This window comes from Drosophila ananassae, chromosome 3R (assembly GCF_017639315.1).
Source record: "Drosophila ananassae strain 14024-0371.13 chromosome 3R, ASM1763931v2, whole genome shotgun sequence".
NCBI classification, from domain to species: Eukaryota; Metazoa; Arthropoda; class Insecta; order Diptera; family Drosophilidae; genus Drosophila; species Drosophila ananassae.
In genome coordinates, this window is record NC_057930.1 from 16,134,128 (window position 1) to 16,151,985 (window position 17,858).

Consider the following 17,858-nt stretch of genomic DNA (forward strand, 5'->3'; position numbering starts at 1 on the left):
CGAAAATTTTTGCAATTTTCCCTTGCGCCCATTTAGCACTCGGCCATGATACGCAGTTTTCTCTTTTATTTGCTGTGAAAATAATAGAATCATAAACTGAAACGAACCGGGAAGGCGGAGGACCCACTCGCATACCCAGACACGTGGTCCGCTTTGAAGTGTTTGATGAAATTTTCAACACTTAATGATAGCACTCGCAATCACTGGGGCAAGGGTCGTTCGGCCAGGCGAACTGAACGGGGAGATGGTAACGAAAAAAGGCAGCTCGCAGTCTCATACCGCAGACAACGAGCCGAAGAGCCGACACAGCACATCATAAACGTCAACGGCAATGACCATGCACCACACAATTGTGTTAACCAAATGATGCTGCCGACCCCCCAACCATCCAACCATCGGGATGCTGGTGCAGCCTCAGTTTCAGTTTCAGCCGGTCCGGCAACTACATAAATAGCAGCCGGACAGCAACGAGTGGGGAAAGTGGAAAGGCTGTAGTCCACCGACCGGGCCAATAAAACCAACGACCCACTCCAAAATAGGCGGCACGGAAAAGCGCGAAAATAAAACAGCTGCCAACTTACCATCTGGCATGGGCAAAAAGTGCAGGGGCCTTTAAAACAGAATTTTTATATACCCTGGGGTCCGAAATGTCATAAGGGATTTTTTATTCGCGCATTTGGAATATTTACTTTTTCAGGACTACCGCCATGATTTAACTTCCTACCTTCCGGAGAGAATGACAGTTTTTCATTCGTTGTGAATTATTTTTGTATTTCCACATGGGATGCTCTTAGACCCATTAGCGAAAACAATTAAAAACTCTCAATAAATAAAACTAAATTAAAAATTTAATGTTAAAGTTATTCTAAGCTTCCGCAGCCCATTTAGTTGTAAATTCTAAATACAAAACACAACCATAACAACTAAACTGTAAGTGGATAGCCCTGAGTTTGTCTTGGAATTTCAAACTTTCATCCAAACGAATTTTGAATTTCCTACTTACTCCCTGTGGAATTTGCATTCATTACCGACTGGCAATTACCATATAAGGCACTTCACGCATTATCACATCATTATTATGGCCGAAAATTTTCCGGGTTCCCCAACCAATACTGTCTGCCAATTTTCCCATATTTCCCAGCTCTAACCGAGATCCTGGCAGCCTGCTGTTGTCACTGGTGGTCAGCAGCTGCTGCTGCTGCTGCTATTTTCCACATTTTCCTGTCCGATGGCGGCAGCTGGTATTTCTTTATAGCCGAGAGTTATGCTGTTGGTGTTATTCACAATTTAAAGCCTCGCGAATGCTTAAAGCGTTGCATCGACACGCCAAAACGGAATGCCAATTGGCAAATAAATTACGAAACTTACGCCCAACCCCAGGAAGGAGTGCGGTACAAAAAAAGAAATCGCCGTCGACATCGGCTCACTAAGGGTCTTGCCAAACAGTTTTCCTGCTGCGAATGGCTGCTGAGTGTTGGCCCATTTGGACACAATCAACGGCAACATTAACAATATCGCCTTCAAAGTGCCGACTCAAACCCAAGCCCAAATTGGTGCCCAGCCCGGCCCCAAGACCCGAAAACCCCACTCAGCCCTGGTGCCCGCCGAAAGCAAAAACAGCCCGAAGCAGCCCGTCCGGGCAATGACACAGCAAACACGCAGGTCCCCCCAATGACAATCCCCCCGAAAACTTTGTCAGGTAAAGCAGGTGGCCTTTACACTATAGAGATGGCAGCGTGATATAAGAACAGGTGAGGAAGCTCCACGCAGCATCAAAGGATAATAGATAATGAACAGCTATTGGATTATGGGAATCGAAATATTCTTCTATTTGTAATATTGAAGAGTCTTTTTTTAGGAATTATAGTTCATCAAAGTCCCCATCACTATTTTGACAGCAAATGCAAAGAGTTTCGTGAGTCTGGCTTGTTGCGTGTCCACTTTCACTTAGTTTCCAGGGGAATTCTTGTGTGTGTGTGTGTTCGGGGGGTTGCCTGGGTTAGTGTGTACCGAGAAATTGCGGTTTGTTTGCCAGGTAATTACATTTTGGCTTTCCTCTGTATGGTTTCACCCCATCCACCCCACCCCATCCGCCCCAAACGCGCCCCTTCGACCCCTCCGCTTTGCGATCTTCTGTGTGTGGGCATGTCAGCGTGATAATTATGCGACTATAATCGCACTTTTACATGCCAGTACCGGTATGAGGGAAGGCAGCTGGAAAGTGCAAAGAAGTGGCGGGTAGTGGCGATGGAGGTGGAAAAGGGCAAAAGGAGCCTCGACTCGGAACTTCGAACTTGGCTGAAACACTTGAACCTTTAACGAAATATGTCGTCAAGCGGCAAAAGTCGGCAGTGCCAGCTAATTAACTGGTCGCCAGGTACAGACTAACATTTTCACCCGAGAAGGACCAGCAACCTGCCGGGAGCCAGGAGCCGTGGAGCTCCCAGACCCGCCGCACACTCTCATGCAATATTTAAGCCAAGCTGGCCGGCCGAGCTTAAACAAAAGCGAAAGGCATGTTTAATCATAAGAGCAAAAACAACACGGAATGGCCCCTGCTTTCAGTTCTTCATGTTCCATGTTGCCAAAGGCTGAAGGCTCAATCGGCAGGCAGACGTAGAGGAATCCGCCAAGGAATGACGTCAACGTGGCTTGAATGAAAAAGGGTTAAGCTAATATTGAAGTAAATGAAACCCCTAAAAAGGGATCTGAAATAAAATTGCCAAAAACAAATGCAATAAGACAGATGCTTACAAGCATTAATTGTAATTTTTTAACTTTTGAAAAAGAAATATAAATTTAAAATAGTTTTTGAAAAAGTAGTAACAATTTGAACCAATTTCGTAAGATGAGTTGCTCTTCAGAGTTAACACCAACCTTTATAATTAACCTGGATAAAAAATTTAATAATACTTTTCGACTCTATTATTTTGACAGCATGTGTATGTGTTGGAAAGCCGAGAAAAGCAAACGGAAACGAAGTGCATACAGTTAACTACTCTTTTGGCCATGTCGCGTCGAGTGGGCGGGGCACACAGACGCGCCAGCCGATGCGGTATGAGAGCCAGGGCCAAAGCCAAAGCCAGAACCTGGACGGCAGCAGCTACCAATTAATGTCCTTGTTAAGCAGTGGCCTGAAAAATTGGCTTAAAAAATATGTAACCTTATGCCAGAGCGATCTACAAACTGGCAGCATTAAAACAAATATAAATGCGTTTATATGGAGTTATAAAAATGTATATAAATTAAAGAAGGTGTTTAGTTTTAAAAAGATTACCATCCAAAGGACTTTCCTACTACTACTAATAAAATAAAAATAATTCATTAAAATATTTATTTCAAATTTTAAACAAGATCATACAATGTATATCTGTACTATTTATTAGGAGTACTAAGGATTAAGCCTGGTTTACTTCCTATTTTTAGAATAAAACTCTCAACCAGTTTCCCGGATAATGTCGCAGTATAAACTGCCACTGCAAATGTGTGGAGAGGTTTTGTTTATTCGACTTGGTGAGCGTGTTTGTCGACCGAAAAGCAAAAGCGGCCGAGGGGGCAGTTCTTGCCACTAGAATGGCCACAATTTCGAGCTGGCTCGTGTGTCGCTGGGCTTTAAGTGAAATAAAGTTCGCTCAGCTCTCTTTTTTTATTCACTGGCGGCTATTATTTAATTTGCCCAGCCGAGGGGAAATGGGGGAGAGAGGCTTTGACATGGAGGCTCTCGGAATTTAAGAGTTCGACTTCCAGCCTTCAGCGCGCTATTCCTGGCGATTCTGCATTTCAGCATTTCATTACGGGCCACCTCATGCGATGACATGGATCCGAGTTGGGCCAAAGCGGTTGCCGGGCACGCAAACTTTGGCCAACACGCCTGGATACCAACGCTGTAGGCAATCTGTACGGGGCCAAATATCGAATCCAAAAATGCAACATTTTTGCCGATATCCGTATTGCTGCAACGATTCTAAAGCCTACGAGGACGCTGCCAATGTAGCGGCCGTCATGGCAAAAATTTCGCCCGTTACATGACAACAAAAGAGACCCTCTAGCCGGAAAGAAACCGCAGCCGGATGAGGCAAGTGGCAGTTAGGGGTTCGACCTGCCTTCTAATCTGGACGCATAAATTCCAATCATTTCGCAAATGGAATGTGAAAGCCAAGCCAATAAAACCGCAAAACACAACACAGCATAACGACAGTGCTAAGGAGCTGTGCTTCGGAATAATTGGAATTTTGGCGTCCTGAATTTGCTTCAAGCCTCATCCATGGTTCACTTATTTGCATTAAAGTCTGCAGTAGATTATTGCAGAGAGGTTTGACACATTGGCACTTTATGAAGTGAAATATAAATCTACTTAGTATACTTTAAATGTCAAAAATATTCAAAATACGTCATAAAATATTTCGAAATATTTAAAAACATGCCAAACTATGCCTCTCAAGCTTACTAAGCCGGCTTGAAAAGTACTATTATTTTATCCAGGAAGGTATCATTCGCACCTTCACATCCCAAGATCACATCTTAATAAAAACGAAAAAGAAATCAAGAAAAAAGGAAGCTAGCTAAAAAATGCACCAGAGCCGGCGAACCTATGTACCGCGAAAGGGAAAACCTTGCCATCTGTATTACACTACTGAGCGCCAATGGGAGCCAGACTATCTAAAGGTATGTCCATATTCATCCACTCTCTGAAAGCTAAAATGATTTGAAAACTATTTGCAGGGAAGATGTTTGGAGCTGGGCTTAGAGGAGCAATTTCTCCGGTACCAGATTCGATTGATGGTCAGCTACCTGGGTGTTTTCTTCGCGCTGCACATCGGTTTGTCCGTGGCCCACATCCTCGTGGCGATATATCTTACAAATGTTAGCAACACCAAGACCGGTTAATTTCTTGAAAGTATTGGCTAATATTTGGTTTCCTCCTTAGAGCCAAACTCATGTTCTTGTGGACGTGCTCTTTTGTTCCATTTCCACAACTATTTTACTTTTAGTTTTGAGTATTAATTTCTTCGTGGGTTTTGTGACGAGACACCATTGGATTATGCCTTTGAGCTCAACCTTGGCCACAGTTGTTGCTGTCGTTTCAGGTAAGATGCAATAGTTTTTGTTTTAAATAAGCATTCAAATTATAATTATTTATTATATATTATTTAATTCTTTTATAATTATATAACAGACATTGGACTGGTTGTTTATTCAGAAGCTGTAAATAAGTGGGAATTGGATATTCTCCATTATACCTACTACCTGTGCATGGTCTACATGTTTCTGCCGATAACCTCGCATACGGTGGCACTCATACTAGGCACGGCGGTCAGCATAACCTATATAGGCTACTACGTTTTCTGCCTGCCCTTTACCGATCCCGGGCAGAACATTTTGAATTATTCTTATGTAATGGTGGACTTTCTCCATTACATCTGCTTTAATGTAATGGGAATATACTTCCGCATGATGAATGACATGCTTACGCGTTCCTCCTTCTTGGACCGTCACCAGTATGTTATGGAGGAAATCTGGCTTCGGAACGCCCGTCCTCAGGAGTCGCGGCTGCTGAACGCCATTCTGCCTCCCCACATAGCAAAGAACATTCAAGTCAGCATCAGAGATAGAATACAGCTGACCGAGAAAGGACTGAGCTACGACCGCCTTCGTGAGAGGTCTGCGATAGGGATGGCTATTCAGGTTTATCCCGATGTTAGTATCTTGTATGCGGATGTAGTCAACTACACGTACCTGACCACCACATTGACGGTGGAAAGGTTGGTCCAGGTGCTGCATGATCTCTATGCCAGATTTGACGTTGCGGCCGCGCACTTCAACGTGCAGCGTATCAAGTTCCTGGGTGATTGTTACTACTGCGTGGCGGGTCTGAAGGCGCCAAATCCCGACCACGCCCAGACTGCGGTGTCCTTGGGCATTGCAATGATTGCCAACATCATGGAGGTGCGGTAAGGATCTATCAAGAAACCATTTCATTTTTGGGTTTTATAAAAATTTAAAATATTTTTAAAAATCTTCAGGGAAGAATGGGAATTGGATATTGATATGCGCATAGGAGTCCATTCGGGAGATATAATTGCAGGTGTTATTGGGGAGGCCAAGCTCCAGTTCGACATTTGGGGTAAGGCATATTCTTTCAACCTCGAAACTATGTACCTTTTTTTTCATATTTAGGTCCTGCTGTGGAAATTGCCAGTCATTTGGAGTCCACTGGCGAATCGGGCTACGTACATGTCAGTAATGCCACAATGCGAAAGCTGAAATTTCAAGGAATTAAAGTAAAAGCAGGAACGGCAAAAGCCCAACAAGATCCACTGCTACAAAAGCACTCAATGAAGACATACCTACTTACTGGGATCCCGCCAAGAGAATCTGTCAGGCGCACCATTGACTACGCTAGTCCCCATGTATTCGATCCCAATGCGTATCACGAGCCCGTCCACTACATGTCCTATGTGGACCATACGGCGGAACAAATAGAGGATGAGATTCAAAAAATTCCAATCGTAGGCGTTGAGTGAGTAAATTAGAAAATTAAATTGTTTTTTCTACCAATGGTGCGGATTAATCATTTTTTTTATCGTAGACCCATATGTTGGAGGAGACGTAAAAATAAAAAAGACCACATGAAGGGGAATATTGGTATGGTTTTCGCTGCCTTTAACGATTCGCACCTGGAGGGAAACTATCTACGTCGACCGGACTACATTATTAAGTACACAGTGTTGTTAGTTTGGATTATGGGCTGCTGCCTGATTTACATTCAACTTGCCACCAACGAATCGAATTGCATACTATGCATTGTGATTGACATTATTGTTTTTTTGTTTTTGACCGCTGTACTAGCCATTTGTTGGTATAAGAAATTCTGCTATTGGAAACACAAAGGCGATGAGAACTATCTTTATTCCCGATGCAGCTGCATAATCTTCGGGTTTTTTGAAAAGACCCAGCAGAGCCTAAGGAGGCGCATTGTGCTCTACTTGCTGGTAGTACTTTCATTATTAATGGTGACTTCCCTAATAATGGTTAGTACATTATGGCACTGGCCTTCTTTTTCTTATTCCTTTTTTATTGTTAACTAGTTTCTCATTGATTTTAGTCTCCTATTCTAGTCTACTATAATCTTTGGCAATCATGTCTTCAATTGAAATAGAATAACGTTCTCCGAACTTAAGTCAAAATATTTGTGTTGTTTACGTTTTATTTTTTTGTAGCTGAATTGCGATTATGATCTATTCAAAATTAGCTTAATAGAGGCAAGGCTGTACAGGTACCCCATGGATCCTGAAATTTGCTTTCAACCTTGGACCTTCACCAACATGATGTCCTTGCTCATTGGAATGAGCTATACGTTTGCCCGGATCCCGTTTGCGATGAAAATGGGTATTACTTTATTGGAAGGAGGCTACTTTCTGGTGGTGGTATTCCTTCAATATTTATTTATCTTCCATCACAGTAAGACCAATGTAGCGAATTTGCCCTCGGAAATAGCCCATTGTAAGCGAATCGCAGTGATACTAATAACTTTTTATCTTAAGGAGCGTCGGGTCGAGTTCAACGCCAAGACCAACTTTAAGTGAGTGGGCCAACAACTAACAACTAATGGACCAATATTTCATTATTTTTTCATTTTGCACCTCAAAAATCTTCTCAGAATCAACATGGAAATGAAAAAAAAGCAGGACGCTGCTGACTTAACCAATGCTTCGATCAAAATTCTACTCAATAATATTCTTCCTGCTCATGTCGGTAAGTTTCTATTCTTTTTTTTTTAATTAATTCCAGAAATAACTTTTTCTATTCGCAGTGGAAGTGTATCTCACCAATATAGCCAATCACGAACTCTATTACGAAAATTATCATATGGTCTCAGTTATGTTCGCTATGTTAATCAATTTTCAAATGGATTTAAAGGGCCTCAGAATATTGAATGATGTTATTACAGAGTTTGATAGATTGGTAAGATAATCAATGGAGATTCATAGCCAAAGATTTTATTCCAAAATTAAACATTCTCAGTTGAACGTTTACAAGGAATACTACGTAGTTGAAAAGATTAAAATTGTTGGAGCAACTTATATGGCCGCCTGTGGATTGGATTACACCCAAGCAGCCAAAATCGGAAGAAGCGCGAAAACCGCACTTCATGAAGAAGGTGCGTGAAAAGGCCTTACTCCCTTTTATTTGGATATTCCTTTTATGGAGGCACTTGCTTAAGGAACCGATTAAGTTCAACTTTATCCTCTTTTAGCTGAACGAGCATCCCGTTTCCGACAATCGGTCATGCTTTCTGGCAGCATCGAATGTAGCGAGATCACCGAGCAGGAAGAGGTAGTCTTTGTGATGGCCAGCTTTGCCTTGGACCTGATGAGGACCCTTTTTATGTGCAACCAGGCCTATCAGAGGAATCGCTTCGAAAGCGGAACCTGGACGATGGGCGAGATCTCCATCGGAATCTCCAGCGGCGAGCTGATGGCCGGAGTAGTCGGTGCCTCCCAGCCCCATTACGATATCTGGGGAAGCCCAGTGAATATGGCTTCCCGGATGCAGTCGACTGGCTTAGCCGGTCACATCCACCTAACGGAAGAATCTGCCCGGATTCTGAACGAATATGGCATCAGCAGCACCTATCGCGGAATGACCTTCGTGAAGGGTGTTGGCGAAATTCCTACATACTTTTTGGACATCGATGAGAAACTTGATTTTGTGCTCCTGGAGGAGGATGATGTGTTTGAACGTCAATCGAGAAAGTCGTTACGGTCGGCCGTAAGCCATCACATACGTTATAATCCCGACGCAAAACGATAGCTTCCAATATATTTTATAACTTTATTTGTACATGGTTAAATATATTTTTAAGTAATACAAGGTTCTTAAATATTTTTAAGACATTTTCAAAGGGAAAGAGACACAATCGCTCAACGCATTGTTTTAAATTCTTGAAACACTTTTCATTAAAATTGTATGATCGGCGTATACCTTGTAGAAGTACGAAAGCTCTTTATATTCCTGTATGAATGCGTGGATCTCAGAGATATTAGCTTAATAGTAATAATAAGCTTACATGAAGCTTCAGACTGTGAATAAAAGAGTTCCAATCTCTCATATAGTCAAAACCCTTCCCTTTTTCCAATTCATGATGAGCTTAGTAGACAATGCCTTTTTAGAGTTTCGGCATAGTTCAGTTTCATTTCATTAACATATGTTTCTATACACTGATCCATTGATACACTGATACACTGAACATAGGCTAAGTTTAGCAGACACACAAAATTCTTCAATATGATTAATATAAAAATAAACAAACCGAAGTACAGGAGCACATATTTGCCGCGGAAGAATAGACCTTGCAAGCTTTACTACGAACGGGAGCGGTATTGGGAATACGATTATCTCAAAGTAAGGTAGCCAAAAAAACAAAACCTCTTACGATAACCTTTGCTTTCAGAACAAATGCAAGGAGATGAGATTGGAAAAATCATATCGTCTCTACCAAGTTCGCTTGATGCTGAGTTATTTGGGGGTATTCTTTATAGTGCACACTTTCATCACACTCCTCGTTTGCCTTGTAATCTTTACTCTTCCAGTGGTAAGATGGCAAGATACCTTGTTAAAGGATGACGACTACATATAAACTTTCACAGCATCCTCCGTACGTTAATATGGAAATCGCGTTCCAAGTAGTTTCGGCGTCTCTTGTCATAGCGTGTCTGAGTGTTAATTTCATAGAGCACATTGTGGTGCATCATTGTTGGTATATGGCAGCCTCATCGGTTGTAGCAACATTAATAGCAACTTTTAGTGGTAAGTTACACTACCCTAAGATTATTATGTTAATTACAATATCAATATTAATAAATATTCATTTAATATTCCGTAGATTTAGGGCAGTGCCTTATTTTTAAGGAATTCTACGGATGGAACCTATACAACTCATACGACACTTACATACTCTGCATGATCTACATGTTCCTGCCAATAATTTCAATAAAAATTTGCCTTATATTGGGCGCTATAGTAAGTTCCCTGTATATCGGGCATTACTACTACAACCTGGGAGTAAGTTTAGAGACAGAAAATTTCAATAGGACTGTCGATGTTACACACTTCTTTTGCTTTAACCTGCTGGGCGTATTCTATCGGATGATGAACGATATACTGGTGCGCTCCTCCTTCCTCGACCGCCAGCAGTACATGATAGAAGAGTTTTGGCTGCGAAATGCTCGGAAACAGGAGGCAGCCCTTCTAAACACAATTTTTCCGCCGCAGATAGCCAAGTCTATATATCGCTCCATCAAGGAGAGAATCATTAACGCGAACCTATTAAATGAAAAGCAACAAGCCCGCATCCAGCACTCAACTATAATGGCGATCCAGATGCACCCTGATGTCAGTATCCTTTACGCAGATGTGGTCAACTACACCCATCTGACAACCACACTTCCGGTGCAAGAGCTGGTGAACGTGCTGCACGATCTCTACGGTAGATTTGATATGGCGGCCAATATCTTCAATGTTATGAGGATCAAGTTCTTGGGTGACTGCTATTATTGTGTAGCAGGTCTACAACAGCCGGACCCTCAGCACGCGAAATTGGCCGTGTCCTTGGGTATTTCAATGATAGCCAATATCAAAGAAGTACGGTAAGTAAAGAGCACATCAATAAAAATCCTATATTACAAATGTTAAATGTACTTACAGCGAGGAACGAAACCTTGACATCGATATGCGAATAGGCGTCCACTCCGGCAATCTATTCGCCGGAGTTATAGGTCAGGCTAAGCTGCAGTTTGATATATGGGGTAAGCATATTAAATATTTTATTTCCATAAATTTCCCACCTCTCTCAAGATTATAAAAAAAATATTATATAAATACACATTTAATTCGACTGTCTTTAGGAGTCGACGTGAATATAGCCAATCATTTGGAAGCTACCGGCGAGCCGGGTTACGTCCATGTCAGTAGCATTACATTGGGCAACTTGGACTTAAGTGAATATATCGTCCGTCCGGGAACTGCCAAAGCCCAACAGGATCCCGTGCTTCAAAGAGTTCCTATGAGAACATATCTTCTTACCGGTGCGCCCGAAAGGGACTCCGTCCGACGCTCCCAATCTATTGCGTTCATAGGATTCAAATTAAGAGCTCGTAGTGGTCAACTTGAAAAAGACGATATCCCAAAAGACCTAAAGTTGTCGGAGACATTATCTGAAGATTTTCAAAAGATGCACACCGCCGGTCTCGAGTAAGTATTTTTTGTACTCTTTCAGAGGGTTCTATAGGCATGTCTATCTGTCTGTTTGGCTAGGCAAACTTTGTTTTAAAGTCAAAATGTAATAAATGTAAATATATTCATTAAGAACGTTTTATTTTGGTTTTTTTTTTTTAGATTTAGATGCTGTCGCCGTAATCGTAAGAAAGATACAGTTTCCAATAATGGCGTCAAATGGTGCTGTTGGGCCCTTCCGGCTTTCCAGGATCGTCGTCTTGAATTTAACTACACTTACAGGACGGACTACGTTCTCAAGTACTCCATTTGCATATCCTATATAATTGGAGTAGTCTTGGTCTATAACCAGGCTACAGCTAACCGGACTATTTGCATTGCGTGCATCTATGTTGACATCATATTGTTTCTATTTATGACCGGAATGCTTTGCATTGCTTGGTATAAAAAATTTTGCTTTTGGAAGTACCACGAGGAAAAGGTGTATAGCAAATTGAGCTGCTTGATTTTCACTATCTGGGAGAAGGTCCAGCACAGTGCAACAAAACGAATCGCGGTTTACATATTTATATTGGGCATATTTTTTACATATTTGTCCCTATCAGTGGTTAGATACTTGCCATTTAATTATAGTTTATATTTATTTATATTGATCATACTGTATTCAGGTGAATTGTGACCTGTATAGGTATCAGGTATTTTTCATAGAGAACACTCTGTTCAACTACGAAAGGGATCAAGACATGTGCTTTCGACCCTGGGTGTTCACAAACCTGATGGCTCTAATCATTGGATTGACCTTTACATTCGCCCACATTCCATTCGGACTGAAGACCACAATCGCGATACTGGAAGTCTTTGCCTACATGATAATACTATATTTTGAGTACTCCTTTATATTCCATCACAGCAAAACAACGTATGCATTTCTTCCCTCGGAATTCGCACATGCCATGCGCATAATATTCGCCTTTATAAGTTTTTATATCAAGGAACGAGAAGTCGAGTTTAACGCTAAGACAAACTTCAAGTATAATATTAGAAAGAAAATATTCATTTCTTAACCTTAGTAATTTTACAGATTAAACAATGACTTACGAAGAAAGCAACAAGATGCCGACGTAACCAACCTATCTATAGTGACTCTTCTCAAAAATATTCTTCCATCGCATGTCGGTAAGTGAATTGTAAGTGATATCTCATCTGTGCATAGTGAGTTGAGTCTTCACCATCTGCAGTCGAACTCTACCTGACACACTTGGAGAAGCACGAACTCTACCATGAAAACTACGCAATGGTTTCGGTGATGTTCGCCTCGTTAATTAACTTTAAAGTAAATTTAAAATCCTTACGATTACTGAACGACCTAATATCAGAGTTTGACAAACTGGTATGCCAAATGTGTATAGTTTATCCTATTTAAATCAAATGTTTATTTTGGATTGCAGTTGAACGTTTATAAGGAATACTACGTGGTTGAGAAGATCAAGGTGGTTGGCTGCACTTACATGGCTGCCTGTGGACTAGATTTTAATATTGCCTCGTTAGGGAGTAAAGCAAAAATGAACAGTATGATTATAGTATATTATATTAAATATTAAACATTAGTATTGACCTTACACTTTTTTCAAGTTCGTCCACCCAGCGAATCGAATGAAAACAGCATGTTTGGAGGAGACAACCTCGAGCAGGTTGTCTTGGTCATGGTTTACTTTGCAGTGGACCTGATGCGAACCCTTTCCGAGTGCAATAAAGCCTACGCTGCGAGCCCATTTGATGGCCACATGAGCAACAACGGGATCTGTATCGGAATCTCGAGTGGAGAAGTGATGGCTGGAATCGTAGGCGCCTCCCAACCGCACTACGACATCTGGGGAAATCCCGTCAACATGGCTTCCCGAATGCAGTCCACTGGTTTAATTGGAAAAATCCAGGTTACCGAAGAATCCGCCATTATACTGCGTGATTTTGGGATCAGTTGTACATTTCGTGGCATGACCTATGTGAAGGGAGTTAACGAAATTCCCACTTATTTCGTAGATATAGACTCCGATTTGAACTTTGTTCGTGAAATGGATTTCAACCCTCGAAGAAGAATGACGCTCTTCAATATAGAGACTGATAGCGATGCGGACAGCAATTTACGGGAGTCAGTGTAATCTTTATACTTTTGCCAAAATATATACGTATTTCGACAATAAATTTTTTAAATTGGCTCATTGGCTTGTTCTTTTTACGGCTAGATAATAATTACTGTAATAATAACGTTCTTATTTAAGAGCGTTTATAATACAAGCTTTATATTCTCCACAAACTCTCGCTTCTATATTTCCTTTGGAAACATGAATCTGTAATTCTCAGGGTCAGGACCAAAGTAACCTTAGACCCTAATGTCATGCCAGTATTGTCATCATCCCTCGCATACGATTCCCTACAATACAATTCTACATATCTAAAACATAATTCTAGCTAGCCAAACTATGAATCAATCTACGAGGGGAAGTAGCTGGATTTGGTCAAAGAAAAAGCGGCGTAAGTCATGTAAGCTACGCTTCAATAGTGAGAGGCTGTGGGAACCGAACTATCTGAAGGTATCTGAAGTAACCACCCCTCTAGGCCCTGCTCCACTGCTAAACAGACCCTTTTTTGCAGGCGAAATGTAAGGAGTTGGGACTGGAAGAGGAATACTTAAGGTACCAGATCCGTCTCATGATCAGTTACTTGCGCGTTTTCTTCGTTTTAAATACAATAGTAACTGCCACTCATTGCTTCGTGATTATATTTTTTACTAATGTTAGTAATTAATATTAATATCTTTAATTGCACTCTAATTTTCATTTGGTTTTCAGCACAAAACTTTACTTTATATCGATTTACCATTTTACATAGTGCCCAATATTGCTATGCTTCTTTGTTTAAGTATCAATTTATTTGAGAACTTCGTCCATCGGCATAGATGGGTTTTGGCAGCGAGTTCGATTTTAGCTACAATTATTTCGGTATCGTCAGGTAAGCCCATATAATAAAGATAATATCATCTATTTATTAATTCACTTCTAGATATTGCTCAGTGCGTTGTCCATACAAAATGGAGCTTGAACAACACTTTCGATACATATAATCTGTGCATGATTTACATGTTCCTGCCAATAACTTCATTCATGTTGGCCGCGTCCTTGGCGACGTCGGTGAGCGTGGTTTACATAATGTATTTCCTATGCAGCCTAGCAACTCGGCGCATGTACAGCGCACAAAGGGAAAGAGAATTCGCCCAGGCTATGGTAGACGTCTTCCACTACCTTTGCTTCAATATGCTGGGAATGTTCTTCCGCATGATGAACGATACGCTCGTACGCTGCTCCTTTCTTGACCGCCACCAGTTCATGATGGAGGAGCTCTGGCTTCGGAACGCCCGCCGGCAGGAGTCGATGCTGCTGAACTCTATTCTGCCGCCACAGATAGCCAAGTCGCTTCAGAAGTCCATCAAGGAACGGATCAAAGCAACCGAACACGGTTCTATAATTAACCGAGCCCAGATGCACTTCTCGAGCCCCTTGGCTATCCAGATACACCCCGACGTCAGTATCTTGTACGCGGATGTAGTGAACTACACCTATCTTACAACGACACTGAGAGTGGAAAAACTAGTGACGATTCTCCATGACCTCTATGGCAGATTCGACATGGCGGCCTCAATTTTTAAGGTGCAGCGCATAAAGTTCCTGGGTGACTGCTACTATTGTGTGGCAGGTCTACATGAACCGGATCCTGATCATGCCATCTGTGCCGTCTCTCTGGGCATATCCATGATTGCGAATATCCAGGAAGTGAAGTATTATACTACTATATAAAACAAGAAAAAGCTACTAAGTATATTAATATTTCGACCCACAGGAAGCAACGGAACTTAAACATTGATATGAGAATTGGGGTCCACTCGGGAAATCTATTTGCAGGGGTTTTAGGTGTTGCAAAGTTGCAGCTTGACATTTGGGGTCAGTCAAACCTATTCCTAAAAGATAATTAGTAATTATTTATTCTGAATGATTAAAAAATCTCTGGTATTTTAAGGACCCGACGTGGAAATTGCCAATCACCTGGAGTCTACCGGCGAACCAGGCTATGTACATGTCAGTAGCAGGACTTTGGCCAGCTTAAACTTGGACGATTATACAGTTATACCGGGCACTATCAAAGCCCAAGAAGATCCTGTGCTCCAGAAACATCCCATGAGTACATACCTCATTACCGGAGCGGCACAACGAGACTCGTACCAGCAGTCCAGGGATCCACATCCAGCTTCTATGCTAGACATCCAATCCCGGCCAAAGCAGCATAGCAGAAGCTCAAAGCAATTGTCAACCACTGAAGAGTTGCAGATGGAGTTTCGCAATATGCCGGTTGGAGGGTTCGAGTGAGTATATACAGATATATACAATGTAAGACAGATCATAAAAACATTACCGTTTATATTTAGCTGCAGCTACTGCTTGCCCAGCAAGCCAGGCCAAAATAAAAAGAAGCAAACAAAGAATGATCTTGGGATGTTTTGTGCCGCTTTCAAGGATTCCAGAGTTGAATGGGATTTTCTACGTAGACCCGACTATATGCTTAAATACTCCATATTGATGGCCTGGTTTATTGGAAACTGTTTGGTATTCATTCAGCTCGTGACTAACCGAAGAAACTGTCCCCCATGCATTTTGGTTGATATCTTAGCTTTCTTTTATTTAACCGCACTTCTTTGCATTTCTTGGTATAAAAAGTACTGCCACTGGATGTATAGAAATGATGAAACAAGGCTGTATGGCCCCTTTAGCTGCTTGGTTTTCCGTTTGTTTGAGGGGATTCAGCAAAGTATGTCAAGACGCCTTTTACTTTACTTGTCTATATTAGGCACATACTTTTTGGTAGTATTTTTGATTGTGGTAAGTATTTTTAGATTGGGAAAACAAAATACATTTTTGCAGCATTTTAAAATTGTTTTTAGATAAATTGTGAAGCTGATTTATTCCAGTTGAGCTTCATTGAAGCAAAACTATATAGGTATGAAGTGAGTAGGGATGTTTGCTTCCATCCCTGGGCCTTCACCAACATGATGGCTCTGATTCTTGGAACGAGCTACATGTTCAGCAGGATTTCTTTTTCGTTGAAAACGATAATAAGTCTGGTGGAGGTCATTGTGTATTTTATATTTATATTCCTTCAGTTCACATATGTATTCCACCATAGTGTGACTACGACTCCCTATTTGATAGCGGAAGTCGCCCATGCGACGCGAATAATAGTCACATTTGTGACGTTCTATTTAAAAGAGAGGCAGGTGGAGTTCAACACAAAGACGAATTTTAAGTAAGTAGGCTTAATGCAAATTAAGAAGCTGCTGAAGTAGATTTTTGCTAATATAATATCATTAGACTTAATATAGACCTTCAAAATAAGCAACATGCAGCCGATATAACCAACCAGTCGATTATCATTCTACTCAACAACATTCTTCCCACCCACGTGGGTAAGTCAATAACTAATCGCAACATTTTTTTTCATTCCTAAATAAATTTGAATTTTTATTCTAACATGTGACAATAACTAAAATTGATTTACAGTCGAAGTGTATCTGTCGAATGTAGCCAAGCACCAACTCTATTATGAAAACTACTCAATGGTCTCGGTCATGTTCGCCTCGTTAATCAATTTTCAAATGGATTTGCCTGGTCTACGGATATTAAATAACATAGTCACCGAGTTCGATAAATTGGTTAGCTGAAAGTCTCAAACGTTACTAATACTAATACTAAATAATAATGCTAAAAATAAAATAACTTCCTTTTAATCGCAGCTTAGCGTCTACAAAGAATACTTTGTGGTTGAAAAAATCAAGATCGTTGGATGCACTTACATGGCTGCTTGTGGATTAGATTTCAACCTGGTCGAAAATAGCTCTAGGGGCCTAGGAGAAATATGTTAGTTTTTTACATTTATTTTAATTAATAAACAATTTAATTCCAATGTTAAATTTTCTTTGTAGCTGAACGATTGTCACGCCCGCCAACGCTTTCAGGTTCTATACGAAGCGACGCAAGCCACGACGAGGTTGTGCTAGTTATGGCGACCTTCGCCCTGGACCTTATGCGAACCCTTTCAGTGTGCAATATGGCCTATTCGGAAATACCTACTGAACGTGGCTTTTCCCACGGAAATATCTGTATCGGCATCTCCAGTGGGGAGATAATGGCCGGAGTGGTGGGCGCCTCTCAGCCGCACTACGACATATGGGGCCACCCAGTGAACTTGGCTTCCCGAATGCAGTCGACTGGCTTGGCCGGTCACATCCAAGTGACCGAAGAATCGGCAAAAATTTTGTCTGGGTACGGCATTAGCAGTACTTTTCGAGACTTGACCTATGTTAAGGGAGTTGGCAAAATTCCGACGTATTTTGTGGATATCGACACGGGCTTTCAGTTTATTTTCATTCCTGGCCCTCCATCGGAAAGGCGTGGTACAACTCTAGATACATTCTTTCTTGAGAGGAAATCCACAGAGGAAGAGGAATATTTCCAATAGGTCTATTCATTTACATTTATTTCACATAAACCTTCCTAAACAAATACATATATATTTTC

At 41.3% G+C, this 17,858-nt stretch overlaps 3 protein-coding genes across 8 annotated transcripts; all 3 read left to right on the forward strand.

Moving 5' to 3' along the window:
- The first annotated feature begins 4,395 nt into the window (after positions 1–4,395).
- LOC6497038 (adenylyl cyclase X E) lies at positions 4,396–8,871 on the forward strand. Of its 4 annotated transcripts, XM_001962833.4 has the most exons (12): positions 4,396–4,665; positions 4,723–4,863; positions 4,928–5,087; positions 5,177–5,951; positions 6,024–6,124; positions 6,178–6,520; positions 6,590–7,031; positions 7,221–7,582; positions 7,661–7,755; positions 7,814–7,965; positions 8,026–8,161; positions 8,258–8,871. In XM_001962833.4, the coding sequence occupies exons 1-12, from the start codon at positions 4,570–4,572 to the stop codon at positions 8,812–8,814; spliced, it is 3,360 nt and encodes a 1,119-aa protein (XP_001962869.1). In that variant the 5' UTR covers positions 4,396–4,569; the 3' UTR covers positions 8,815–8,871. The 4 variants fall into 4 exon arrangements, with proteins under 4 accessions (XP_001962869.1, XP_014761503.1, XP_014761504.1 ...); XM_014906017.3 differs by lacking the exons at positions 7,661–7,755; positions 7,814–7,965; positions 8,026–8,161; positions 8,258–8,871 and having other exon boundaries at positions 7,221–7,389; positions 7,463–7,560; XM_014906018.3 differs by lacking the exons at positions 7,661–7,755; positions 7,814–7,965; positions 8,026–8,161; positions 8,258–8,871 and having other exon boundaries at positions 7,106–7,224.
- Positions 8,872–9,163: 292 nt separating this feature from the next.
- On the forward strand, positions 9,164–13,450 carry LOC26515549 (adenylyl cyclase X E). Its single transcript, XM_014906959.3, has 12 exons — positions 9,164–9,405; positions 9,455–9,595; positions 9,651–9,810; positions 9,887–10,649; positions 10,708–10,808; positions 10,908–11,253; positions 11,398–11,842; positions 11,904–12,265; positions 12,317–12,411; positions 12,474–12,625; positions 12,684–12,804; positions 12,868–13,450. The coding sequence occupies exons 1-12, from the start codon at positions 9,289–9,291 to the stop codon at positions 13,392–13,394; spliced, it is 3,330 nt and encodes a 1,109-aa protein (XP_014762445.1). The 5' UTR covers positions 9,164–9,288; the 3' UTR covers positions 13,395–13,450.
- A 179-nt stretch (positions 13,451–13,629) lies between these two features.
- On the forward strand, positions 13,630–17,857 carry LOC6497039 (adenylyl cyclase X E). Of its 3 annotated transcripts, XM_001962832.4 has the most exons (12): positions 13,632–13,826; positions 13,888–14,028; positions 14,085–14,244; positions 14,296–15,067; positions 15,130–15,230; positions 15,307–15,649; positions 15,713–16,163; positions 16,226–16,587; positions 16,653–16,747; positions 16,842–16,993; positions 17,075–17,198; positions 17,264–17,857. In XM_001962832.4, exons 1-12 carry the CDS (start codon positions 13,716–13,718, stop codon positions 17,797–17,799), a joined length of 3,348 nt encoding a protein of 1,115 aa, XP_001962868.2. In that variant the 5' UTR covers positions 13,632–13,715; the 3' UTR covers positions 17,800–17,857. The 3 variants fall into 3 exon arrangements, 2 of the variants coding, with proteins under 2 accessions (XP_001962868.2, XP_032311153.1); XR_006507392.1 differs by lacking the exons at positions 17,075–17,198; positions 17,264–17,857 and having other exon boundaries at positions 13,630–13,826; positions 16,226–16,411; positions 16,468–16,587; positions 16,842–16,860; XM_032455262.2 differs by lacking the exons at positions 13,632–13,826; positions 13,888–14,028; positions 14,085–14,244 and having other exon boundaries at positions 15,007–15,062.
- The last annotated feature ends 1 nt before the right edge of the window (position 17,858 follows it).